Raw genomic sequence first — 26839 nt, forward strand, 5'->3', positions numbered from 1 at the left:
GCCCAAATCGCTAACAGATTTTATTTCAAAAATTAAATTAATTTATTGAAAGATATTTATTAGCGTAAATACAAAAAACAGCGATGACGTCATCGCATGAGGCTGCAATTTTTGTCCACATTCTTGTTTCCCACTTCGTATCTACTATCTATGAAGATAACCCACCCGGTACGGGGCTCAGCCAAACAAACAATGAACATGTAAATCAGTTCAATCGCGGTAGCACGGCAGATATGGTGCAGATAAGCTTGTACACCCATCTTGTTGTTAATTGCGTATAAAAGCCCCCTCCACAGGCCGCCAGAGCATTAGTCTATCCGAAAACCAAACGACTGAGCCCCACACTCAGAATTAAAATGAAATTCGCAATTGTTCTACTCGTGGCCAGCATTGCCTGTGCCAACAGTCAGGTAAGGAGTGGCAGATAATTCCAATTCGGACTCCAAAAATAATTATAATTATTTCCTCCATCCGCAGGTGGCACCATCTCCCGGTGGCGGCATTGCCAACAATCCCTTTGCGGCTGCCAATCCCTACGCGGCTGCCTTCAATCCCTTTCTGAACGGACTCTTCGGTAGTGCTGGTGCTGGTGCAGGAGCAGGCGCGCCAGTGGCTGCCACTCCACCCTTCGGTGGCGCTTCCATCTCATCGTTCTTCCAGTCTGTGGTGCTGCAGCGCGAGGCCGAGCGTCTGCTCAGCCAGCCCAACTTCCCCACCGATCTGGCCGAGCGTGTCCAGGATGTGGTGGCCAATTCCCAGGAGACGATTGCCGGCTGCAGCACACCCGCCACACTGCCCTGGCTGCAGATCCGTTGCGTCAAGCCGCTGCTGACCAACGCCAAGAACGAGCTTAAGCTGATCGATGACGAGTGGAAGGCGCGCCAGGCAGCAGCAGCCGCACCAGCCACAGGCACAGCCTAGAGTTTCCCTTTTATTCCAGTATTTAATGCCTTAATTGTTGTAGTTTATGTTTAGCTAAGGGCAATCGACCAAAGTAGTTTGCAATAACAATCAAATAAGCTCAATGCTGGAATTCTTTCTCTTAGTTTCACTTGGGGGAGCTGCTTTGATGTGGCTGCTTGGGCTTTGCATTCTTCGCTTTATTACATTTCCCATTTAGGAATTACAAGATTTGACGCTGCTTTTCGCTTGCCTGCGACTCGAATCGTCTCGATTTTGGTTGGGTTTGGCAGAAGTTGGGAAATACTTTGCCTGTTCGCGTCACAATAAGTTGAAGACGACCTCGAACCCATTGCTCCTTGACCCTTGCTGCCTCCTCGCTGCTAATGCTGTGGCGCATAGTTGAGTCGCCGAGTTTTGGGTCTTTGGGTTTTGGAACTTGACGCATTTTGGTCAAATATTTGAGTTCCGTTGCCTTTTGATGCTCGGTCTTGGTGGCCCTTTTCTGCATTTATCAATTTGCTGTAGACCTTTGGCCTGCCAAATGGTTTCCAGTGCATGATTTGGCTATGAATTGGCCCATGGAGAGTCCGCAGAGCTGATGTCGAGTGCTGATTTATGCGCTGCAGTCCAGCCTCAATTATCATTGCCCAATTGTTGTTCCTGCCTCAACCGAAACGCCTTCGCCTTCCACTGCCCCCCACTGATAAGTGTTCGTCTCCCTTGCTCGATTCGATTCGATTCGATTTGTTATGGCATTTGCATATGAATTCCAGGCTGACCCTCTGGCTCTGGCTCCTAAATGGCTCGGCTTAACGAGCCAAAGACCCGCCGCAAGTGACCAACTGGCAGGATGCAGGAGGATCGATAAGCCGAAAGAGAAACGGACAAAGCCCGGGCAAAGGACAGAGGTTGTAGGGATTTAATTTCAAATTCAAATCTGTAATTAAATGTAAATTTGAAACACAAATCCCCGCCAGTCGCTACCCGCCACATACACAACAGGAAGGATCTGGTGCGAGTGCAAAGTTTGAGCCACTTAATTGAAATATTTTGAGATTTGAAACTTGAGTTTTCTCTGGCTGTTGTCATTACAGCAACAGAAACAGCATCAAAAACAGCCACCGAAATCTGCAAAGTTTCGTGTAGTGTTGGCCGCGAGTCGCCCCAAATGCTGCCCCAAATTCTGCCCCAACTTCTACACCCAACTTTCCTAAAACTGAAACTCACAACTGTACCATCCCTGTGCCCTGTGTTTTGGTAATGCAAAAGTTGTGCCAGAGCAGCAGCAGTAAAAAATGTAAATGCAAAGAGTCCAAAATGAAATCCAGCCGCATTCGGGGCAGACCAACTAAATATATATGCCAAAATCGGTTACCAAAAACAGATACAGGACGGGCCAAGGGGGAAGAACACTCTGAAAGTGCATACACTCGTTCTCGTACTCGTACTCGTACTGGTACTGGTCCTGGGAATGTATGAATGTAAATTTGTTATGGGCTTGTGGCTTTTGTTTTGATGCAAAAGTTGAACCATTTTTTTGCGGCTGTGGCTTCTGTTCAGAGTTCGTTAGTTTTTGGGATAGAAAATAAGGAAATACTTTTGACTAGCACAAAATCGAATGATGAATCATGCTGGGTCGAGTATTTGCTTGCTGTTCACACTTGCTACTGTTGTTTGATCGCCGAGTGCCACTTCCGCTGCCTCGCAGCAGATAAGCAAACGCTTGGTTGATCTTCTGGCACGATATATGGCCTGGCATGTAGCATAATTAGGTTGAGGCTATCAGTGGTGGCGAGATAATGGAGTGGAGGCTGTAAACACTATCAGTGCAAACAGTCACACAATTAGCCAAGATATCAACGGCAACGGGGAGATTGTTGGCCGCTCAGTTGGCCAGCGAAGGTTGTCGGAAAATGTCGCATGCATCGTGGATCGTCTTCTGTGTCTGTGCGGCGCTTCTGGTGGGTTTTCTTTACAAATAAATTTGACTATCCTTAAGCCATTTGTGTATTGCAGCTGGGACCTACCTTTGGCCAAGATCCAGCTGTTAACTTAGCGATTCAATGGGCCAAAGACACGAGCATCCACATCCGAATGGTCATTGAGGAGAAGCTACCAAATACGGCCAGGGCTCAGGCTGAGGGCATGGAGATTGCGGACACCTTCGACCTAGGCTTGGGTCACTGCAATGCCGAGCTGATCAGCAGTCGGAATATTACCCAGCACAAGGTGTGTGTGAATGCACTGGCAGCAGGTGCTTATGCCTCCTTGGACCGTGTGGCTGGCCAGCAATGGGCCATCTATGGCGCCAGCTCTGGGGCATCGCGTATCGGTTTGTTTTGGTGATCCAAGAACAGTACTTCATGATTTAATGTTCAATAAAGCCAAGAGGGTATCCTTGAATGGTTTCCGATAATTTCACTCTTCACTTTGGATAGGGGAAATGGTTCTGCCTCTGTCAAAGAAAATGAACTTTGGCCATATTGCCATATTGCCATCTGACTCTGACTCTTGTTGCCCCTTTTGTCTGTTGAGCTTTGCTGGGTTAAGTGTAGAGTGCAGTCCCTGCCCTGCCTGTGTCTCTGTTTCTAGTGCTCATTAGTCTGCCAAGGGGAGGGGCTAATGTGTGTGTGTGGGAGGGCCTATTGGGAGCGGGAGCGGGAATGGGAGCGGGAGCTGTTTCGTAATTATAATCATTAGATGCGAGACAAAGCCCGCACATGGCAAAGGCAACATTTGGCTTCCATTTCATGGCAATGTGTGTCAATGAAGATGAATCTGCAGGCGAGCCCCAGAACCCAGGAGGGGCACGGGGAGGGGCAAAGGGTATGCCTTGATGGATGCAGACACCGTAATGCTGTCCTTGACATGAGCGTAATGAGCGACTGGGACATTCAGTGACTCGTAAAGTTCAATATTCCGTCAGGTTTAATGCCATTTCCTCTCTGTTTTTTTTTGTACATTTTTGCATCATTTTTATGATGGTTGCATTTCACGCTCGTCGACATTTTTGTGCCTTTTGAAGGCAATTGCGTAGATGCGAGTTCTCCTCGTAGGAGTATTTTCCCCAGGTTAAGCCTTTGACTCTGCATCGGATGTGGTTTCCGTATCGGATGGGGGCGCATCCGGCTTGGGTTCATCCGTGCTGCCGCACACGCACATGGGACACTGCCAGGGACAAAAATGAACTCTGCAAAATATGAAATACACCGCACGAATGGAGGGTCTTACCTTCTCCTTGAGCACCAGTCTGTACTTGGGATGACTGCGGAGGGTTTAAAGAATTAAAGACTCAACCACTGGCACCCTCCACGGACACTCACCTGATGCCATATACGATGGGATTGTACACGGCGCTGGTCTTGGCAAAGGTCGCACCCCAGATGGTGGTCAGTGGGGTGAGGCCTTCGATTTTGAAGAGTCCAAAGTAGCAGATAACGAGGTAGGGAGTCCAGGCCATAAACCACAGCGAGATGGTGGTCAGAGCCACCTTGGCCAGCTTGCTCTCGGCGCTCTTGTCGCAGTCCTCGGAGCTGCGCAGCGACTTGACATTCATCTTCTTCGCCTGCTCCCGCATGGCCTTCTCGTGGGCAGCCACGGCGGCAATGATGAACCAGTAGGAGTAGCAGATCATGAACAGCGGCGTGTAGTACACGAACAGGGAGTAGGTGATGAGGTAGGAGCGCGGATTCCACTTTCGCGTCATGTAATCGATGCTGCAGGCGGTCAGATTGCCCTCCGGCACGTAGCTGCTCCAGCCGATGAGCGGCATGATGGTCCAGAACACAGCCATCATCCAGATGAACAGAATCTTCATGATCGAAGTCTTTATGGTCATGGGTGAGCCATTGATGCCCTTGACAATCACATTGTAGCGATCGAAGGCGATCATACACATGGACCAGATGGACACACAGCCGAAGAGGGAGCCGCAGGCAGCGTAAATGTCGCACCACAGCGGCCCCAGCACCCAGGTCTCGTAGTAGAAATTGATGATCATAACCGGCGACTGTGAGGCCATCATGCAAAAGTCCGAGAAGGCCAGATTGAGGACGAGCAGATTGGCGGGCGTGCGCAGCGACTTGGTGCCGCCAAAGATGTAGACCACAACGCCATTGCCACAGCACGAGATGATCAGAATGATGAGTGTGAACAGGCCGAGAATCTTGCTCATTGTGGGATCCATGGGAGCGAAGCGACTCCAGTAAGGATTGACCAGAGGCGCCATATCGGGCAGTACCTGCGAGACAAGAATCCACGAACCAATTTGCATATAGATCCCTACCCTCCACGCCACTTACATTATCCAACACGGAACCATTGACTCCTGTTTGCGCCTCGAATCTGGGCCCCAGCAGGGCCATTGGACTGCGCTCCATGCTATCCGATTCCGATGCGCATCGAACTGTGGCTGTGGCCCGACCCTGGCTGTTGGAACCATTTATAGAGGAATTGCTAAGCCAATTAGCTGGCCATCAGATGGCTGCTTAATGCCAACTGCCAGATAAGAGACATTTTTATTCTCAAGGTCTACACCTGCCACGGTGGGGCTCAATCAATGTTTCAATTATGTTTTCAGAGCGAGTCTAAAAATTTCTTGCCACACACGAGGCACAGTTTCCTTTGGCGGCAGTTGGATGAGGTTTTGTGGTACTTCGACATGGGCTTGGGCGAGGACAAGATCTTTGTGCAGACGCCCGTGAGGAAGGCGTTCGTGGCCAGGTCCAGGGTATCCGCCATCGAGTGCAACTGTTTCTGCGACGGACCCTGCTGAGACATCTGCTGCAGCGACTTCTTCTCGCTGCTGTACGTCTCCACGGACTTCACGGGCTCAGCCTGATGCTCCGGGTAGATGTAGTCATCCTCCGAGCTGGGCAGCGCGTACTGCACGATGGAAATCTTTTGGCCAAGTATGAAATACTTGCAGCAATCCTTGATCTGGTAATAGGCATTCCGAAAGCTCTTCAGCTTGTAGGTCTACGAAATGGAGAGAGGATCGTAATTCAGTTGGGAGTTGGAGAGTGCCAAGACTAACCGGTGAGAGTTCTGTGATGGTCGTGGGCTTGCCGTTCTCGCCGAACGAACTCATTAGCACCACCAGACACTGCGTGGACGAGCGATAGAGGTTGGACCACAGCAGCAGCTCCTTGTACACCGACTCGTCCATGGCCACAATGTAGTCGAAGTAACGAAAGTCCTGGACAGTGAACTGATGGGAAAAGGAAGATGGATCATTAGCACTTAAAGTGGTTAAACCTCCACTCACCTGACGACAAAAGTGATCAGATCGCAGTCCATGATCTCGCAGGGTTCTCAGGCAGTGCTTGTGGGGACGGCGGCCAATGTTCCAGGAGCGCAGCCCTGCACTGTCCACCTCCCAGTAGATGCTCGTCTTCACCATGAGGCTCTGCATAATGGCCTCCGCCATGGGTGAGCTGCAGATGTTGCCTGCAAACAGGGATTAATGAACAATCCCTCAAACGGTGTATGCCATATGCTTACCCATGCACACGAATAGGATTTTCTTGTGTACCATTTTCCCTCTCTCAATTCAAATTATTCACGCTAAAATTTATATTTTTTTCTCTTGCCAGACTTGAATTTGTGCCAACTGAAATTTGATTGAACGTATCCAAAAATATGTAGCCGAATGCCATAGACGTATTCCTGTATACTCATGCAAGCGCCGTCTACTAGGTTAGTATGGATTTTTCGACGTGCCAGCATGCTCAGGTTAACCCTCGACGACCCACCCAACCACTTCCTTGGACTTTGCACTTTTGCTCGCTGGTTTTTGTCCTGCACGCCCACAAAGGCACTATAACGAGTGTTGCAACTGCATGTGTCACGGGGCAGAAGGGGTTCATTTGTTCAACTAGATAGTGTCAAGTGGCTGTCAAGTGACTGGCCACGTTCACGTCCACGTTGCGAATTGCATTCGAAATTAGTTAAAAAGTTCAGCGAACTCCAAGTGGAAGTGGAATATGTACACATCTCCCCACACGCCCCCTCACACATAATCTGATGTCATGTCATGAAGGTGCAAAATGCGTTTGGAATTCATTTTATTTCAGTGTCAATTATGCGAAAGTTTCCCTCTGTCTCTCCGTCTGTCTGACACTTTTTATTTTCATTTTCATTCAACGGATTCCCTGCCCACCGTCCACCCCTGTCTCTTCTGTGGAGTTGGCTTGTTACTTGGCCATTGGCAATATCAAATTGGAATTGCATTGAACGACTAAATTGAAAATTCAGCTGAAAAAGCATATTTCACTTATCACTTTTCACACAAAGCACACACACACAGACACCCACAGAGGGACACACTCAGGCAAATTTCGAAAACAAAGCTTGCCGACCAGTGCACTGCAGTGGCCAGAGGGCAGATGGCAGCTGGCAGGAATGGCAAAGAGCAAAAGAGAAAGCAAGTTGGAGGTGAGTAAGAGAAAGGGAGGAAGGGGCAACAAAATGAAATTGTAAGCGCCAAAGCAACAGCAAAAATAACAGCAGAAACAACAGGAGAAACAACAGCAACAAGTCAGTCAGTCAGGGAAAATAATATGTGTACGTATGTGGCCGACTAGTGTTGTTGTGGGTGTGAGGAGAGGGGTCGTGGTGGGTCAGGTTAGAGTGGACGAACGGAAGTGTGGCACTGGCATTGCATTGTTGTTTTAATTAAAAACAAACCTCCGCCGAGTTGTTGTTTTTCTGTTGCAGCAACATAAAAACATGGAAATAAAACCAAAGTGAGCAACCTGAGAGAAACAACTAAGCGAGAAAGATAGAGGGTGAAAGAGAGATAGACAGAGGACGATGTGTGTGAGAGCGGATAGAAGAAAGTGTTGAATATTTAGCCCAAAAAAAATATAAAACAAACGGAATAAGCTGACAAGAACTCAAGAGTCGACTAAAGGTTACCCACTACTGGGGAAATCTTGCAGAAGAATTAAGAAGGAGATGCCAGAAACGAAACGACGCACGCGAAAGCGAAAGAAGATAGTTTATAGCTTTGACGATCACCCACATGCTATGCCAGCAGCGTCGCGGACGGTCCGAATTGCCTGTGCCTGTGCAAAAACTTCTTAGCAGCGAGCGAGGGTAGCGCAATAAAGAGAGCGTTGCAGCACGTAGCGGCTGCTGCTAAGTTGAGAACGAAGCTTAGCGAGAGCCCGAAAAAAGTGTAGGAGCGAAGAAGGTGGGATAGAGAGACGAAAGAACAGCCGCTGCAGCGCGTAAGCATAATCCAGCGCTATGTACAGTTAGATCTGTGTACAGATAATAGGGACAATGATGATCATTTACGTTATGCTGGAATTTAAGCATTTACGACTAAATATCTCAAACCACATTTGAATGCAATATACCCTTTTAGCACCAAAAATGTTAGCACAAGAAGATGACACAAGCGGAAATAAGAGACTATCTGCTTCTACATATGTAAGTGTTTCTGCCAGTGCACTGTGTATGTTTCTGCTTCAGCTAATGGCAGCCGTAATGCTGTGGCAATCCCTAAATTAAAGGATGAGCCGGCATGGACACACCACACCACGCTACGCCAGCAGAAGAAAAACCACACCTAATGGCAATTTAAATGAACAGAAACACAGAAAAACACAGAATGAAAATCAAAGTGGAAAAAATGTAAACCTGAAGCAGTAAAAAAAAGCCAAAACAAATAAAGCCGAGGCGAGGCCTGACTCCACCCATTGTTGGGAGAATGGCAAATGCTTTTTGTTGACCACAAATGCAATTTACAGCACAACAATCAGCGGTGGGAATGGAACGGTACGCAGAATGCACCAGCAAAAGCATCCAGCACCAGAAGAAACTAATAAAACAGAAACTTTGTTGCTTTGTGTTGCAGTCGGGCGGGCACTGCACTGCATTAACTGACCAGCGGACAGGCAGCCAGCAAACCAGCCAGGTTGAATGGGTACCAAAGAGACGAAGAAAGAGAGAGAGAGAGAGAGAGAGAGAGAGAGAGAGCAGCAGCAATATGCACAATGCCCTAGAAGGGCAAGGCTTCGGTAGTCGGTGCTTTAAATACCCTGGGAAATCCATTGATCCTATGACAGCCAACATATCGATATGCTATTGGTATAATAATTTGGTCCTTCTAATTATTTATAATATTTTTTAAAAGAGTAAAAATATTAATAAGTCCATAAACATCATCTGCATAGTGGGACACCCACTCCCACCATAGTTTTGGCCACACATGGCACATACAATTAGATATACAGCTCGTTGAGGTTAAAGTACCAGAGGGGCGGGCACACCATAGGGGCGGGTGCGGTGCGGTGTGTTGTAGGGCTATAGACTGGGTGTACTGGTGCAGCATTTTCCCGCCGTGTTTGCGGCCATTTTCCGCTGATTGAGGTTCAGAGCATGTATATTTGGGTTTGCTTTTTAAAATTAAATTTGCCGTAAGCACACGTACACACCACACACCGTATGCATCTGTGTGTGTGTGTGTGTGCAGGTCCTCTTTACATTGCCAAATAAACGCCTCAACAACTACTTTGTGTGAGGGTTTTGTGTTCGTTCAGGTGTGATAAATAAATTAAAATTACACACGAGTGTGAGCGGGGATTCTTTGGTGGCTAATTTCCTAGTTGGGGGGCACTCGTAATTGTTGGCCAGAATATTATGATTTAATTAGCCAGAAAATGTTAAATGCACACAAAACAGTTCTCTAGATTAAATGCTATCTCTGCATCGTGTGTAATCTTATCTGCTGAAATTATCTGAATCATTTTTTAGACAGATGGAAATCCATCAATTTCCGTTGCCTGCTTTTGGGACCTCGGCCGCTTTTGAGTAATTTCTTGTGCCACATTAAAAAATGATGAAAGAAAACAGCAAACAGCAAGGAAACCCCAAACAAACTGAGGCTCATTAAAAGCCAAAGGCAAATATGGCCGAGTCGTCTTGGCCGTTTCCCCAGGCCCTAAACTTCGACCTCATCAATGGCAGACAGCAGGCTGGAAAGTCTACTGTCTGGCCGAGATTTTTTGCGGCCGATAATGCGGCACGTAACGGCAATTTCCAAAAATGATGCAGTAGATGGGTCCAGAGACGGGACGGGGCACGTTCCGCATGCCACACGCCATGGTCCAGGGGCAAGTCAATCGTCTCTGCAGCGGCGGCATCTTCATCTTTCTGCTGGCGCTCGTAAGTCATTTAACATTTTGAGGTATTTAATGAGCCAAAAACTTTTGGCCGCACATAAATTAAAAGTCGACTAGAACTGGGAGGCCCGGCATCGGCCTGAGCGATGTATCCCAACGGCAGCTGCCCGTCTGGGCTGGTCTGGTCTGGACTCCGGGGTCAGGGTCAGGTGTGCCGGCTGACCAGGCAATGGCTCTATTAGCATGGCCATTAAAATTAGACAAATGGTTGCCATTGCCGTTTGCCGTTTGCCGTTTCCCATATCCGCAACTCTGCCTCAGTCCGCAGATTTATGGGCATCTAGGACGGGGGTGCAGAGGAGCAGAGGGTCTGAGGGCCGGAGGGTCTTCGGGCTTCGTTTAGAAGTCGAAGTCCAAGTCGACTTTTGGCGCAATCACATACGCCACTTGAGAGAAATGTGCTGCGGCCATTTGATATGATAAATGATTTTGTTTCCCCATCAAAAAACCAATTGCAAGTGCGAGTAAGGAAGTGAATCACAGCGGCATTGGTTTGTGTGTGTTCGTGTGTGTGTGAAGGTCAGTCAAAGTCATCGTCTTTGTCCTAGTCCTACTTTAAGCATTCAGCTTTAAGCCGTTGAAGTGGGGTGTAGGGGGATGTTAACCTTCCTCCTCGGAGCCCCCATCGACACTTTCTTCAATTGCGTTTTCCGTTCTTCACCATTGAATGAGATTTTCCGTGTTGCTGGCACTCTTTTGTGCGTATGGCTAAGCGGCTTCTATGCGGTATTGCTTCTCAAGTTCCCAGCAAATTTAACCCTTCACTTCATTAAACGTACTTTCCCATACTCCCACGGGGCGCACACACAAATCACTCTGGCCGCAAACACAAAAAGATACAAAGGCAGTTGCTGGGGCTGGGCTTGGGCTTGGGCTGACGAGGGAGTGGATTGGGTGTGGCCATAGAAATTCGACATGTACTCCCCCACCACCCAACACAAAAGCCTAATCGTGCAGCTGCCTTGCAGCTCCCGCTCACCTTGGCCACGCCTCACAATGGCTTCTGGAACGGGTGCTGCCGCCTTTTGGTTGTAATCCATCAAGCGGCTTCGGTTTTGATTCGGGTTGGGTAGAGGGCCGGAACTGAACGGAGGGGCCACTGTCACAACAAATACAGCAAAGCAGCTAGCAGCAAAAGCAAGACAAAGATGGCGAAGAATTGGTTGGGGCTTGGGTTAGGAATTTCGGCATTGGAATTGTGGATGCCACAAAGAGCACCCAAACCGTAGGCACCAGCAAATTGTTTTCCATTCTCTGGGACCAGGCATCTCTGCTTGTTGTTGTTGCGTGTCCTCGTTCTGGTGCTGGTGCTTGTGGCTGGTCCTTGTTTCCGTTTGTTGTTTTAGGCATTTAAGCATTTAGTCAGTCGACTGAGCTCCTTTCACCGAAGCAGTCCATCAGTCATTTCAGTTGTCATTCCATCTACCAGGAGTAGTATTTTCTGTGCCCCAACTGCGTGCAATATTTCACATAAAATTCCACATTGAGTGTGGCAGGCAACACATACTCCTCGCTCATATGACAAATTAAGCCTCAAGCTCTAAGCTGCCGAATATTGTTACAGTTCTTGCTGCTGCTGCTGACAGCTTTTGGGGCAGGAATTTTCCTAATTGATATGCTTTCAATTTCGGGCCGCACAATTTTGTGGGTTTTCTTTGACATGGACAGTCGAAGCTTTTGCTCGGGTGTTCGGCCCTGAGCACTGATGATGAGATGCATCTTCCCTTTGGCTGTTGCAGCTGTGCCAGCAGTCTTTCCCAATGCCTCACGCACATGACTTGACCGCAAACTTTGTTATTTTCCTATGACTGTCAGTGGCAGCCACTGCGACAGCTGAAGCAGCTGGGGCAAAAGTTTTCCACCACTTCTCGGAACTTGCAACTTTTCTCATTTGTGCGTGTGCATTGGTGAGTTCTCCCTCTATCTGTTGCAGCTTGCAGTGTCTGGCCCCTGCAAAATGATGTCCAACTGTGCTCGTGTCTCCTTCTAATAGGACAAACACGAAACTAATCCGCAACATGACGACAAGAAAATTGAATTCCAGCAACTGTCAAATTGAATCTTCCTGGCCTTAGCACCTCCCCTCTGTCCCCCTACTCCTCTCTTCTGCTCTTTCTGAGTCGGCAATCGTGGAATCAAAGCATCAAGTTTTTTTTAGGGTAAATGGCAGGAGGAACCCCACTGGCTGCCGCTTTTTGTTTTCGGGGCAGTGCACGTGATGGGGCCAAAAGCGTCGAGGCGTCAAAAACTAAACGGACAACCCGGCTAAGACTCATCGGGAAAACGTCATACCATCCGCCAGTAGCCCCCTGCAACCATCACCCATCTCATAAGCTCTATTTTTCGCTTCTTTTGCTGACTTTTTGGCATTGTAAATTTCATTTATTGACTCTCCCTGACACCAGAGACGTCGGGCAGACGGACGGAATGGCTGCCTCTCGTGATAATGACAGACTTCATCGATTACGCGATTATCGCAATGTCACTTTAGAAATTTTTCAACCAAAAATGTTCCTCATTTCAGGCGGGGAAAAGCTTTTAGCTTCCGCCCACCGCCTTTCACTCGCCCCCACTCAACCATCATTTGGCGGATGAAATTGCTGCGCTTCAAGTGTAATATCACTTAAGCTCTTAAGCAGTCAACACAGAACACAAAAAAGAGAACCCAAACCAGGCGAACGAACGCTTCAATTGCCGCACTTTTAGCCGCTTGCCCTGGCCCCTTGAACCGCCTTCTTTTTGGCTTGGCATGGCAGGGGCCAACACATACACGAGTACTCATACTCGCACTCGCACTCCTCTCTCAACTGTCTCATCCCGATCGAGTACGAAAATAAAACGTCTCTAATGTGTTGAACTGTTTAGCGCTAAAAGGATTTTGCAGTTTGAAATGCAGCCAGAGGCGGCAGGCGGCAGGCGGCAGGCAGACGACAGGCAGGCAGCAGGGCGACAATAATTGAACAATGGCAGCACACAAAACAATTTGTTTGCCATTAAATTTGCATTGCCATAGAGCGCGAACCATGAGCCAGAATGGAAAAGCACTTGAGCGGACAGGTGAATACTTATTCGAACAATTTGTATTTCAACGGAGGTTTTTACGGTAATTGCAATGAGGCAATCAGCACAAGAGCAGCAAAAACATCGAATTAGTCACCTGCTCACAGGGGGAAGTGCCGGAAATGTGTGCCAACACAGCACAGTGTAGGAGGAGAGGAGAGCTGTAGCGGAAATTTATACTGCAAAATGCAGGCAAACAATAAAATAACGAGTTGTCTGTGCAAGCAAATTGCATCACAAAAAGGGGCATGGGGGCGGCACAGGGCAGGGCATCGTTTGTTGCACGTGCCAAAGTCGAGGAGGCAAATGTCTTACGCTTCCATAGGTCGCCTAACAAACGTGGCAACGACAACACTTCAAGCCAGAACCCAGAGCCAGACCTCGACACCACCGAAGTTCCAGTTTCAGTTCCAGTTCCAGACAACAAGGCTAACAAGGGACAAATGGCACCCAAGTGGCAGAAGCAGCAGCAACTTTGAGGCATGCTAAATTTGGTGCATGTTTGCATATTTGTGCTACTGTTTTTCAGAACAAAGCAAAGGGTTGGGTGCGAAGTGGCAGGTGTAAAAAGACCCTGGCAAATAATGCAAATATAAAATGTTGTTTGACATTCTCAGCGGTGCCAGCAATCAAAAGGTGAAAGAAATGCACCAATGCATGGCTAAAGAGTTGCCTGAACTCCAAGATATTCGCAGTTAAATAAATGCACAGACTTTGCCAGGAATTAAAACCAAACATCGAACTGATCAAAAATTGAATTACTGCCTCTGTCGACAGATGTTTTGCAGCTGTCTCTCTGTGTTTGTTTTTCCACAACCCATGCCCAAAGCCACATGTCCACTGTCGGGCAATGTCCAACTCAATGTCGGAGCTCATTAGGCAAAATCCTCATTCCCGGGACAATTTTAATTTAAAGCTGAAATCGAAATGCTGCGTGACTTAATTAAATTGCAATGTTATCGAGGGGGAAGCGAAACCATCACTTTCCGGGCATTGCCAGAGGGCAATAACAATTTAGATAAACAATGGCTGCGGCATGTGGCGCGTGATATGCAAACGTGCGTAATTAACCTTTTGAAATAGATACACCCAGGTGTCGCAGTTGGCCACAACCCAACGACCCCCTCATACATGTACATGTACAATGTACAGACGTACATTTCCCCTGGCTAATCACGAAATGCAGCTGATGAGTTCGGGCCCAAATGTTTCACGTTCGCACACAAATTGGCGCCGCTGATGGGGCTAATCTAAGGGCTACGCCCTCAAACAATGGATGCTCCGATGAGGCATCCACAAATGGAAGGGGGCATAATTATCAGTTAAATGCAACTATCGAAGCCAAATGCCATTTCCCATTTCCCATTTCCCCACTTTGCACCCACAAGACTGCGGTTTCTTGGCCTTCATTGTGTTCATTGTCGGGGGGCCATCAAAGAGACTTGCAAATGGCATTTCCAATGACAGTTGAGCTCTGACTCTGCCACACATGTTATGCGGCGAGTGCGGAGTGCGGGGTGCGGAGGGGATAAAGGATAACGCGCTGGGAGTGTGACTAATGCTGACTTGATGATGATTAAGTTGTTGTCCCCAGACCCATTGCGTGCGTGTTGATTGAGGGCAGATGTGGGCGTGCCTGCGTCATGGCACAACTATTGAGCAAAGAGATGATGGCAATTGAAGGCTCAAGGCGCTCCAGTCTCAGTCCTCAGTCCCAGTCCCCGACGAACGTGATTCAATTAGATGGTAAAAATACTCTGACTCGTAACACACAAAATAAAATGCAATATACTTAAATACTTTCTGCCAATAATCAGTCAGGGGACTGTCACAGGCACAGAAGCAGCCACGGCACCTTTTAATTATGTTGATAATTAGTTGGCGACGTGACGGCTTTGAACTCGGAGCCCCAAAAACTCTCTCCAGTTCACAGAGCAGCAGCAGAACGACATTCCAGCTGGCAGCAGCAAAGCAGAGAAATTGTCAAGATACGAAACAAGGTTGCATTTTGGACATTCGTTACTGGGATAAGCCCCCCAACCTGAACTGCCAATCATGCTGGAACTGCGACTGGTACTGGTACTAGGATTCCTGTTCGGGCTCGTGTAGACACTGCAGATAACAAGATGTGCCTGCAGCAGGAAGGAAGGACCATAGCTGTGGAGCTCCTGCTAGAATGGAGTGACAAACACAAACTGCTGTCAACTGTGGGGATAAATTTAGCTGGGCAACATTCCCATTCCCATGTCTGACAGCAGCAATTTCAGTTTTGGATTCGTGTTGGCCATGGGATTGCATTGGTAGGACCAAAAGCACATCCTGCTTGCACCGCATTCTCTGTCTCATGTGTCAATGCATCTTTGAATGCTCGATTAAATTTCGGACTGACTCGGTTTAGCCCGTTATTCCATCCAGGCACACAGACACACCCAGTGGCCGCACAGACATATTGGATTGTAATTGGGATTTTTGCATTCGCTTTTCGCTACTCGACGAGCAGCAATTCGCGATGCCCAGTGGCGCCCAGAGCAACGCTCATGAATTATTCACACCGTGCTCCTTCCTGCTCCCATTACGTTTGCTGTTGCAATTTGATTGTTGGCCAGGAGGACGGACGCAGAGTAAATTGATATGTCGATCACTTGGAGCACTGCATTCAAGCGAAATTATTGCCAAGCCATTTCTATAAGTCATGTTTACAAAACACTTACAACTCGGGAATGACGAATGAAGTTAATGAAAGTTTATTGGGCGCACTCGTATGTAGCCACTGACGGATTGATGGAGTGTGTGATGGAGTGCCGCGCCTAATGAGTTTTCTCCCAGTTGAGCGGAAACGGAAATACACTGTGATTGTGATTGTGTGGGTGTGTTTTTAGCTAAGCAAAGAATGGTGTGAAAGTGGAAGTAAAGGGTTTTCCACGTGCCAATTGGCGGGGTTTTCAATTGGTAATGAAACTCTTTGGCAGCGCTTTCCCCTTTATCGTTTTTTCTTTGTCTCCTCTTTTATCTTTGACTCCCATCTGCTGCTGCTCCAAACTTTCGTACACCCCCAACTTAATCATTTGACTTTTGTCTAAAGTTTTCCTTTCTCTTTGTGTGTTTTTTGCTGCTATTTGTATTACATTTGTGATCTTAACAACAAATTTACATGCAAATAACTTTTTCAACTTTGCCACTTCACACACACCCCCACCCACACACACGAATCCATTTAAACACACACACACACGCATGTCATCTCCATTGCCACTTATCAGCTCATCGATGAGGTTGGCCAAAGTTTTGTGTATTTCTTTTTGTATTCCGTACTCCGCCCAAAGGGCAAAACTTTTTGCAGTTGTTATTCCATCTGTGTTTGTGTTTCGTTGTACGGATGATGATTCGTGTTCGCATTCGTTTTCGTATTTTATTGAAATCGTTAAGGATCCGTGAAACAAATCGCACGAATCGACTGGCTGGCATTAATCTGTGATTTTAATGCGGCCACATTAATTCCAGCCTAAGCCGAGTCCTTTAATAGCCGTAAAGTGTTGACGACCCCCAACAAATGTGTCCTCCCAGAGCAATGACGACATCAAACAGGGGGTGAGGACTGGGGTTCTGGAGGTGCTTATAATCATAAATTACGACCGAGACCACATGCGGTCGCCCTTTTGGAGTCGTAAACGATATTGTGGGTGGGGAGAGCACGAATGAGCGGATGAATGGGGGATCCTTTGATGCACTGCACAGGCTTAACGTGAATTATTTGCATTGCGGTCGGCTGACCAGCCTCAGCCGTAGTATCGCGGCAGCCTCTCCAGTTGCGGAGTAAGCCATGCATTGACCTTTGGCCCGCAGGCACTTGCATCTGCACCTGCACCTGCATCTGCATCCACAGCTGCAGCTGCCATGCCACACACCCTTCTGCATACAGTTTATAATTGAATTGCTCGGCGGTCAGATGTACGCACAGCTGCATCTGGCTGTGGCGGTGGGTAATTAAAATGCATTTTGCTGCAGGATTTAATTGTGCATTTTGTCCGGCCCCATGACCCCCATTAGGCAGGTGGCGGTGGTGCATGTGGGGGCGAGCCTGACCGCTCCTTGTGCCATTTAAAATGCATGACATGCCTCAAAATTGCCACTCGCCATTCAAGAGGCGGCTTGCCCGCGGATCGAGGTTGACTAAACAGTCGGGGGTCCGTCAGCCCACACTCCGAATGACACGCTGTGTGGCACAGACGCTCCCTGCGGCGTTGCAGCTGCACTGCCAGGCTATATCCTGATTAAGCGGCAGAGTTAAAATTTTCATTTTCGCCGTGGCTTTGAATCGAGCTTAAGCAATCAACTAACAGTCCTCCCCGCATGACGCCATCCAGCTGGAGCCATTCCACAATTTATTGCCATACTCCCACGAGTTCGAGTACGAGCAGGAGTGTGTGGTTCAGTTTGTTATTTCCAAAGTTTATTCCACATTTATTTCTATTTCTGTGGCTCATACTTGATCCTATGGTATTTTCTGCAGTTGTTTCTGAAGAGATGTTCACATATTTGCATCTGTTGTTATTCCCAAAGTTGTTTCCGTTTTGGTTTCTGCAGCGGTCATTCCATTTGTTGTTCAAGTTATTCCCGTAGTTAGTTAATTTTCGTAAATGTTTATGCACTGCATTCTAAGAGTGTATATTTTGTACACAAGCTAAATCGGTATGGAACCCTGCCCTACCTCCGCTTGGATCGAATTTGAATTCGCCAAATGTTGCTCCCTCGCCTCGCCCTCTGTTTGCCAACCAATTTCGCTTGCTCTTTCTCTCGCTCTCGTTTTTTTCTCTTGCAAAGTAAATATGCGTTTAAGCAAATATTTTAGCTTGTTGAGAGTTTGGCTTGTTGTTGTTTTTACTCCCCCTCTTCTCCATTTCTCGTTGTTGTCTGTTATGTTTCGTTTTGCAGCTTGGTGCTTCGTTTTTTTTTTTTCGTGGGTGGCAAAATATTTGCTTTTAATTCCGGTTACTTTCAATCGGCCATTATAAGAACGATAACAAAATGGCGGAGGACTCATACAATAATGCTGAAATAGAAGTGATCGAAGTGCAACTGGAGAGAGGAAACCTTCCTAAGACACCATAAAATATGCACCAGACTATGGTTAGTGGCAACAACTTACGATGACCGAGGAATATTTAATTAATTAAGGAATTCTGTCACTTAAAATATAATTTTTAAAGCCGCTTTAAGCAAAATATTTAATTGTAAATAATTGAGCAGATTGTGAGCAGAAATCTGCGGACTGGGCCTCGCCGTATTAATGTGTTGTGACAATTTGACAATGGAATTCTCATTTAAATGTTACTCTCTGTTTTACCAATATACTCGTAATTGTTGCTTTAATTATTAATGCGATATTATTACAAAACTGCTTCCCAGTGTGTGTGTATGCAAATACCGTTCTGTGTGTGTGTGTGTCGTCTGTCTGTCCGTCAGGTAGAGTGTGTGAAAAGCGGAAGTAGCAAACCGGAAGCCGCAATGACAGGCAACCTCATGAATTAATGCGGCGTGTCCTGTCGTGTTCGGTCGTGTCTGTCCTGTCATATTCTGCTCTGGTGATACATTTATTAATATTCAATTTACGTATTGTTGAAAAGCATCCCCTGTATTTCGCTGTATTGGTTTCCGCCTGTTGTAATCCTCTCATGCAATGGACCTACTCTATGATAGTCCTTCTACAAGCCGCCGAAGTAGCAATCGTTAACAATTAATAAATAATACAATCGTCAGTGTAATTCTTGTTTTCCCGCTTAACTGATTGGAAAAAGAGCAAACGGTTGATTTAAAATTAAAGCAGAGATAATCAAGCAGCGGAATGATGTTCTTCCCACCAACGAGGTGCTTAACGTGGCTGATTTTTCAATATTTCACTGTTGACATCACTCTCGGGGTGTCGCACCACAGTACACAGTCTGCCTGTTGGTTGTTAAATTTCATTAAAATTTGCGCCCATTTGCCATAATTTGTATTATTCAATTCCACCCATCCAGACCCTGGAGTGCTGCTCCTGTGCCTGGGGCCGCAGATGAGTTTGACAAGCAAATAAGATACGATGGAAAGGGAGCGGGAGCGGGAGTGGTGGCAGAAATAAATGAACACAAGGGAGAGATCTGGCTGAGTGGAATACACATGGCATAACACGAGAGAGAGAGAGAGAGGGAGAGCACTCTGTAGCACCATTTGTTGCAATCAAATGAAATGCCAGACAGCGTTCGAATTGACAGGGAACCATACCCGTGCCCCACATCATATCACAATTTTCATTTGCCATTTTTTGGGGCAGCAGTTTCCAGACGGCCGCTTTTACGAAAAAGCATTTTTAATTTCGATTTCGGTCGTTGGTGACTTTGGGCTATTAAGCGGGTAATCCATTTACAGGTAAATGCATTTATTTGCACTTTGGTTGCATGTATTCTTCATCGAATGAACAACAGCAACCAGCAGGCAACGATCACCTCCTGACATTTGATTTGCTCTGCATGATAAATAAGGCTGGCAAAAGCCAATCGTTCAACGGCAAACGGCCAACGGCAAGGAGACAGAATGGCCCATCATTTATTAATGCTAATGCATTTTGCATTAATCCTCGAGCATGCCAGCCCAAAGAGCCAGCTTAATGGCCAAATGCAATCCAAGGAATGAATATAAATTGCTGAAAATTAGTTAAAACACATTTGATGCTTTCTAAGTTTTGCTTTTCTCTGCGTGTGCCAGTGCCCACGTGCCAGAAGGGGTTGGGGAACATGGGTACTGGCAACATTAATAGTTATACAACAGCTGACATATTGATAAATGAGCGCCGGAGCAGCAGCAGTGGAAGCAGCGGCAGGAGAACTGGAACTATTTCCCTGGCAAATGGCTCAAGGCGAAGTTTTCGGTGAAAAACGGCGAAAAATGGCTACAGCGTGAGAATTTTCCGAGCTTCAACGCACACACACCCATACGCATTCCCCACACACACACACACACACGCGCGGACAGCAACACCCCCGTCAGGGGTGCAAAACAAATGCTCGAACATATTTCTGCAGCTGTGATTCCTTTTACAGGAAGCAGAGAGGGCCGATGGAGGGAGCGGAGGGGGGTGGGGAAAAGCACAACCATTCGACTTCGAATGCCTTGCAATGAGTCAATTTTTTAACATTTATTTGACAGAATATTTTCATTTATTTTCCGGCTTTTGCCGACTTGCTGGCTGACTGACTGACTGACTGGATGACTGGCTGACTGCGAAGTAGAAAAATTTAATTAAATTGAAATTAATTTGACAGGATATTGCAGGCGCCACCATAACTATTAATAATGCCCCATGTGGTAAGGGGTAATGGAAACAGCAGTGGGAGTGCCAGTGGGAGTGGGAGTGCATGTGAGTGAGCGTTTCGGGACAAGACAAATGTGAGCCAAATAAATTCTCATGTTGCGCTTTTGACTCGCTCGCTCGCTCCCGTCAAAGTTGCACAAAGAAGAGCGAAAAGAGCGTAACACAACACACAACACATAACAGACAAAATAGCAAGCCTCCCCACCATCCCCGCATTCCAGCACTCGCGTCTCTAGGCTCGTGTGGGGCTCAATAAATCATTGCATACAGTGTCGAAGCGATGCCTGAGCAAAATACGCAATTTTCCAGCCAGAGGCACATAATTAATTAAATTTAACTTTTAAGCACTCGCAGCCATGCCCACAAATATCACTCATACGCTGTGTTGCTCGAGCGCTTTGGCTGATATCCTTGGCAAGGCGCCACCGACACTCGGCATTGACATACGCACAAATAAATAGACGCTATAAATTCAATTCCCATTCTCGTGGTCGAACTTGTACGGCTTCTCAATCCCATTTCCCCATTGAGCAAACGTGCCCGCCCGAAATATTTTCCCCTTACAATGCAAAACTTTCGCTTAGAGGTGTGCTGTGAAGGATAATAAATCGCGTGCTCTTTCAGTTTTGGTGCCGCTCGAATGCTGACAGCTCTACAGCTGTAAAGCTGAGCCTTCTCAGTTGTGGGCGTGGCAGTTCATTTAAAGGCTCGCTCAGCGGCAAAAAGAGACGAAGGAGCAGAAAGTGCCACGCAGGAAAACGTGCTAAAGTCAAATAAATAACAAAACATTGGCGGACAGCGAACGAATTTATGGCCGAGACAGAAAAAGTGAAAAATTCTACAAGCAATTGGATTAGGAAAAGGCGAAAATGTTTGATAGAGTGGAAACAGAAGTCGGCCTTTGGATGTCTCATTCCCATGCCCAGACTGGGTCCAGAAATGAGATTAATGATTTTTTAAATGTCTTGCAAAGCAGCAGCAGCAGCAGCAGAACAATCTGCCCAAACCCTAGGATGAACTGGGGAATCCACTCGAAGTGACTGACAACTGGCAGCGACAATGATGGAGCAGACCCAGCAGCAGAGTCGAGTGCCGAGTGTCGAGTGCCGTGTGCACATCATTGGGCATTAGGTATGCATGCCGTAGCATGCCTGGGCCTCGCACTCTCAAAGATGTTGAGCAATGCGAGCAGAGACAATGACAACGAATGACGGGAGCAGCAGGAGCAGGAGCAGGAGCTGGGTTCGATAATGAAGTTAAAAATTCCATACATACAAATACAAAAAGACAGGCAGAAAGGCGAACAGAGGGCGAGACGACGCAGGACGAGTGTCTGAAGGCAAAGAGGAAGATAGTGTCAGAGACAAGGATGCAGTTGTTGTTGCTGTTGCTGCTGCTGTGCGGCATTTGGCTTTGGTATTTATGAGTACGTTGTCCTTGATATGCCTGCGGAATTACAAAATGTCCCCACACTTGACACTAACATCACACAGCCACAGGCAGGCAGATCACACACACGCCTCATCAGCCATTCACTCATTCGTTCAATCTCTCAGAGCCTGACTCTGGCTCTGGCTCTGACTAGGCTCGATCTGTGGATGCGTATTCGTAGCTGTTGCTTAACACTGTCAGCAATATGTTTGTTGCCACGCCACGCCCCAAAAGTTGCACACGTACGTCGTACACCTTCTCCCTCTCTCCGTCTCTCTCCCTTGCTCCTCCTACTTATACATATTTTTATCTTTTACGTGCAGCAATGTGCCCCAAGGCGAAATTTAAATAGAAATAGCATGTTGATGTTATTTGGAGTAGGTTCATATTTAATTTAATATGCGACACGCTGCTCTCCTCTTTCATCCCTCTCGCTCACTCTCTCTCTGTGTTGTAAATATTTTAATTTATTTTGTCGAGAGCTGCTCGCAAGGATGGATGGATGTGCACTGCTCTCTTTAATCCAGCGACTGCAGCGAATGCCTCGATTCTGTGTGTGAGCTCTGCCAAGACGAGTGACAATCCCAATGCATTTGGGTTGGGCATGGCCACAGACATAGTCCTTAAGAAAGCTGCAGTTACGCTTCCCGACTGTTTGTTTGCCCTTGTCACAACCACACACAGGGACACATTGATGGCGTGTGAAAACAGAAACTTCACGATTCCGGCTAGATAAATAAAAGTGCGCCTTTGGGGGAGGGATGCATGGATGGTTGGATGAATGGATGGATGGGACCACGCCCTTAACCAGAATCAGAATCAGAAACTCAAGTGGCAACAAGTGTAAGTGGGCTGATCGGCCAAGTGCAGATAACCAGTCAAGTGGCCTGAGAGACCTAGCAGGTGCCACAACGCCCTCTCACGAGTACGCGTACGAGTACGAGTATGAGTATGTGTGTGGCTGTGGCTGTGTGTATGTTTGTGTGTGTTTGTGGCACCTGAAGGAACTCGTCTGCAGATTGTGCATGAAATCAAGCAGAATGAGAAACCAATTTGTGTGGAAAATACAAAGGCAACAACAACAATGAAATTAAATTGGCCAAAGGGTTTAAGTTTTTCCATTTTCCTCCCCTTTGGCAAATCTCTGAACCGCTTCGCGAATTTTGAAGGTAAAGTCAGTGGAAAACATTTGCTGAAAGCAAAACTTTCCGCAAGTCGCTGCTAAAGTCGATGGCAATAAATATCATTGGTAACTTTTTCGCTATTTATTGGACCAGAGAAGGAATTTTAATTCAATGCGAGTCTGGAAAAAATTCCCACAAAAAGAGGTTCAGAGAGCCGGAAACATAACTAAGACTTGCCCACAAAGAAGTAAACTCAAAGTCTGAATTACTTGAACAGAAAAATAGTTAAAGCTTAAAGCAGCAGAAAGTCCTGTGTCCTGTGTGTGTATCGGCTGCGGGTGTGTGTGTGTCTGGTTAACCGGGTCGTGGTCCAACATTATGGGATCATTTCCCACTACTCTCGCTCCTCCCTCCACCATCTAGTACATAAATGAAGCCCCAAAGCTAGTGGCGGAGCCAGTCCTGCTGCGAGTGTTTGTGTGTGTTGTGCGCGTTGCATGGCCACTGAACGTGGGCCCAGTGTGCGTCGCAGTGGAAATGCACTCGAATAAACACGCAAAATTTATATGAACACAGAAAAGACAGATTAGGGCGCGGCGATAGGGGAGCCTGCCTGCTTTGTGTACTTTTTGTGGAAGCAAACAAAAGCAATTTTTGCGTTTTATAAATTCCTTTGGTTCATGGCTTTGGCCTGCTTCCATTTCTGGCACCAGCCGGAGAACGAGAGAGAGAAAGCAAAACATTTGACATAGCATACTTTTGAGAGCATTGTCAAAGTTCTCGTCCTGGCCAAAAAGTTTTTTGATCGACCTCGAAGTACGGCGTGTCAGTTTTATGGAGTTGCAGCAGCAAATGCTTTCCGGTCTGTGGCCATAATGGAACCCCAACACAGACAGCAGACAGCAGAGACATCAGACCCATCAGACCCAACCTCGTGCCTCCCTTTTGGTCACATAAAACTCAATTGAGTCGTTAAATGTACAAAAATGTGATAAATAATCAAATTACGTGCACTTGATGCTGGCCCAGAGATTCAGGGCTTCAATCTTTTTATGTCGTTGATATTTTCATATATTTTGCCTTATCTACGGCATTTATGGCCAAAAATCGTTGATGATTCGGCTCTGAGTTAATGCCATTTTTCAATTTTAGCTACAAATTGGCCTGGCCCGATCGGAAACGGCCGTACATGCCTTTGTCGTGCGTTTTAAATTTCCAATTAGATCCGAAAAGCAAACTAATTTCATGCAAATTGCTAGCGCGAAAACGAAGCAAAAAATGTGTGCCTGCCGGTGGTTCGTTTTTGCGAAATTTTCCATTGAGCGGCAAATGCTGTCAAAATTGTGCGTTGATCAGTTGAGTTTTTTGTTTTTGCCTTTCGTTTCACGTTTTTCACTCACTTTTCGTTGGTTTTATTTGACGGCCGTGCCAAAATTGCCCGCATTGAAACCGAAGTTTTAGCACATGACTCGGATGGGTTTCCTTTGGTTCCGTTCCTTTGTGCCCCTCCTGAGTGCTGCCATTTAAACAGAACAGATTAATGTGCTGCCATCAATGGCACGTCATGTTTTGCATTTGATTGGCATTTGTTTTGTGCAGAGCAATCAGGCAAGCCCCCTTCTCCACTCTCCACTCTCCACTATCCAGGCCACAACACGAGCCTGTCAAAAGCGACAGATGCCGGCGAGGGCTGCTATTAATGCCCAGACTGAATCAGTCAACAGGTAGATCGTAAAAGGCAAATGTAATTTTCGTGCAGACCATTTTAATTAGCCGTAAGTCGATAGTTGCCAAAAAGAAGGGCAAATGCTGACAGCGCTTTGATGTGCCCAACACTCTCCGGCTGCTCCCTGACACTGTCCAGCAGCATCGGACACGGGAGTACCCGAGTACGTCAGCACCATCACGGACATTAATGGGTGGAATTCAAAGTCTTGGCGACACTGTCAGTGCCATGTCAGGCGGCCATTTGATATGCCTCTGACAGGTAGCACATTTTTGGCTCAGCTTCCCTGCTCTTTCCCCTCTTCCTATACAGCCCTGTCAGTGGCCAAAGTGCTGATCCAACGCTGACAGCTTACAACATTTGAGCGTCTATTTTTGGTAGCGGCATTTACCCGCGCGTCCGTTTGATCAAAGGTAAAAACACTTAAGCGCATTGCCTGCGATCCGATCTCTATTTGCTTTGAATGCTTAGCCTAAAACATACAAACTTATCAGCTAAGGTGATGTAGGGACTTCTATGGTCAATGTTCCTGATCAATCTTCACCGCAGCGCACGTCGCAGCTCTCCTGGGTGCAGAAGCGATTCCGATTGCCGTTGCAGCCTTTGTAGGTGAAGGATCGACAGATGCCCTTGTCGTAATACCATCGGGTGACCGACTTCGTCTGATCCTTGCTGTTGCAAAAGTTGCCCTCGTTGCGGCCCACATAGCAGTTGACATTGTCTGAAAGTCGAAGAATGAAATTGTTAATTGATTCCGGGAAATGGTCGCCCATTAAAGTCTCTCGATGCGCTCCAGTGGCACTTGTTCGGCGCCATTAAATGCCTTTTGTTTATGTGCACAAGGCACAATTGAAATGACGGAATATTTCATAATTCACTGGCTGTCATATGCGAGAAAATAGAACATCTTCATAGACAGAATTGACTGACGTGCAGCGGACAGAACTTGGCAAGAGCCAGCCAGCAGACTGCAACTACTTATTCAGGTGGATATTATGTACAATATATGTACAAATCCCAAGTTCTATCAAGTAACACAATTACGAAATCAGTCTTTACTTTATAGAGTTTTTATGTGTCGCCTGTACAGATCTTTCCTCTATGCTGCCGCTGCCTGCCGCTGCGCTCTGTCTTCTACGACACCATGCGGCGGCTGACGGCTGACTCATTCGAGCTATTTCGAATTCTTTGTCCAGTGCTCTAATTAAGCAGTTTTACGAGACAGTTTTGTGGCTTGTCCGGGTACTTACTCAGCTCCTTGCATGTCGCATCAGCGCCAGCGCTCGATGCCTCAATTTGCGCGGTCTGTGTCAATAGAATGATGGACAGGAGGCCGACGAGTGTCGCCCAGAGGAACGTCAAATTGATTTTCAATTTCATGTTTTTCACGCGGCGAACAACAGAAGCGGAATGAAGCGGCAACAGCTGAGGGACCAGCTATAGAGGTGTTCCCGTGTGTGGATCGACTGAAACTGCCAGAGCAGAGCAGAGCAGGCCAGGCCAGCGGCTGTTCCAATATTTTCGTTTCTGGTATTTTTAAGTAATTTGCGCTACTTTCGTTGCCGGCTAACGAAGCGAACCAAAGCAAGTCGATACAATACGATCCGATCCGATACGAACCGAAGCAGCCTGTGGGGACTGTCGGGGCATTTTCCACCTATATACGAAATGCCGGAAATTGTTCGCACAGTTCGTTCTCGTGCCCAGTCGCCAGACACTTGGGCAGGTTATGCGTCGGCTGATGCTTCGGGAAATTCGAAAAATATTTCGAGCATTGAGCGCTTGACAGTCTGGGCTGTACGCAAAACATTCAAACAATCCAACAATCCATGCATCTGGCCATTTGGCCACTCGTCCAACGCATGTCCATCAGTGCTAAGTAGGAGGAGATATTTTCGGTCAACGAAATACTCGCGGGGCCCATCGTTCTCGTCGCAGGGCCCCAAATTGCACTTAGTTTTATCTTTGGGCACTTACTTTTCTCGCTGTGTGCTTTGCTTTGCTTTTGCTCGTTTGCATAATTTCCAACTTATTGAATATTTTCCACATAATTAAT

At 47.0% G+C, this 26839-nt stretch overlaps 5 protein-coding genes across 5 annotated transcripts; 2 read left to right on the forward strand and 3 right to left on the reverse strand.

The window, feature by feature from the left end:
* The first annotated feature begins 298 nt into the window (after positions 1-298).
* On the forward strand, positions 299-1033 carry LOC117585022. The gene is made up of 2 exons (XM_034274263.1): positions 299-410; positions 478-1033. Exons 1-2 carry the CDS (start codon positions 357-359, stop codon positions 919-921), a joined length of 498 nt encoding a protein of 165 aa, XP_034130154.1. The 5' UTR covers positions 299-356; the 3' UTR covers positions 922-1033.
* A 1740-nt stretch (positions 1034-2773) lies between these two features.
* On the forward strand, positions 2774-3319 carry LOC117585023. Its single transcript, XM_034274264.1, has 2 exons — positions 2774-2864; positions 2920-3319. Exons 1-2 carry the CDS (start codon positions 2817-2819, stop codon positions 3247-3249), a joined length of 378 nt encoding a protein of 125 aa, XP_034130155.1. The 5' UTR covers positions 2774-2816; the 3' UTR covers positions 3250-3319.
* Positions 3320-3808: 489 nt separating this feature from the next.
* Positions 3809-5332, reverse strand: LOC117585020 (opsin Rh2). Its single transcript, XM_034274261.1, has 4 exons — positions 5205-5332; positions 4227-5143; positions 4135-4168; positions 3809-4071 (listed from the first exon to the last, which is right to left on the reverse strand). The coding sequence occupies exons 1-4, from the start codon at positions 5280-5282 to the stop codon at positions 3976-3978; spliced, it is 1125 nt and encodes a 374-aa protein (XP_034130152.1). The 5' UTR covers positions 5283-5332; the 3' UTR covers positions 3809-3975.
* A 55-nt stretch (positions 5333-5387) lies between these two features.
* LOC117585021 (low molecular weight phosphotyrosine protein phosphatase) lies at positions 5388-6557 on the reverse strand. The gene is made up of 4 exons (XM_034274262.1): positions 6406-6557; positions 6170-6351; positions 5939-6112; positions 5388-5880 (listed from the first exon to the last, which is right to left on the reverse strand). Exons 1-4 carry the CDS (start codon positions 6437-6439, stop codon positions 5479-5481), a joined length of 792 nt encoding a protein of 263 aa, XP_034130153.1. The 5' UTR covers positions 6440-6557; the 3' UTR covers positions 5388-5478.
* An 18658-nt stretch (positions 6558-25215) lies between these two features.
* On the reverse strand, positions 25216-26364 carry LOC117585042 (kunitz-type serine protease inhibitor Hg1). The gene is made up of 2 exons (XM_034274297.1): positions 26034-26364; positions 25216-25504 (listed from the first exon to the last, which is right to left on the reverse strand). Exons 1-2 carry the CDS (start codon positions 26161-26163, stop codon positions 25317-25319), a joined length of 318 nt encoding a protein of 105 aa, XP_034130188.1. The 5' UTR covers positions 26164-26364; the 3' UTR covers positions 25216-25316.
* Between the last annotated feature and the right edge of the window lie 475 nt (positions 26365-26839).

The sequence above is a fragment of the Drosophila guanche genome, unplaced genomic scaffold (genome assembly GCF_900245975.1).
Source record: "Drosophila guanche unplaced genomic scaffold, DGUA_6, whole genome shotgun sequence".
Lineage (NCBI taxonomy): Eukaryota > Metazoa > Arthropoda > Insecta > Diptera > Drosophilidae > Drosophila > Drosophila guanche.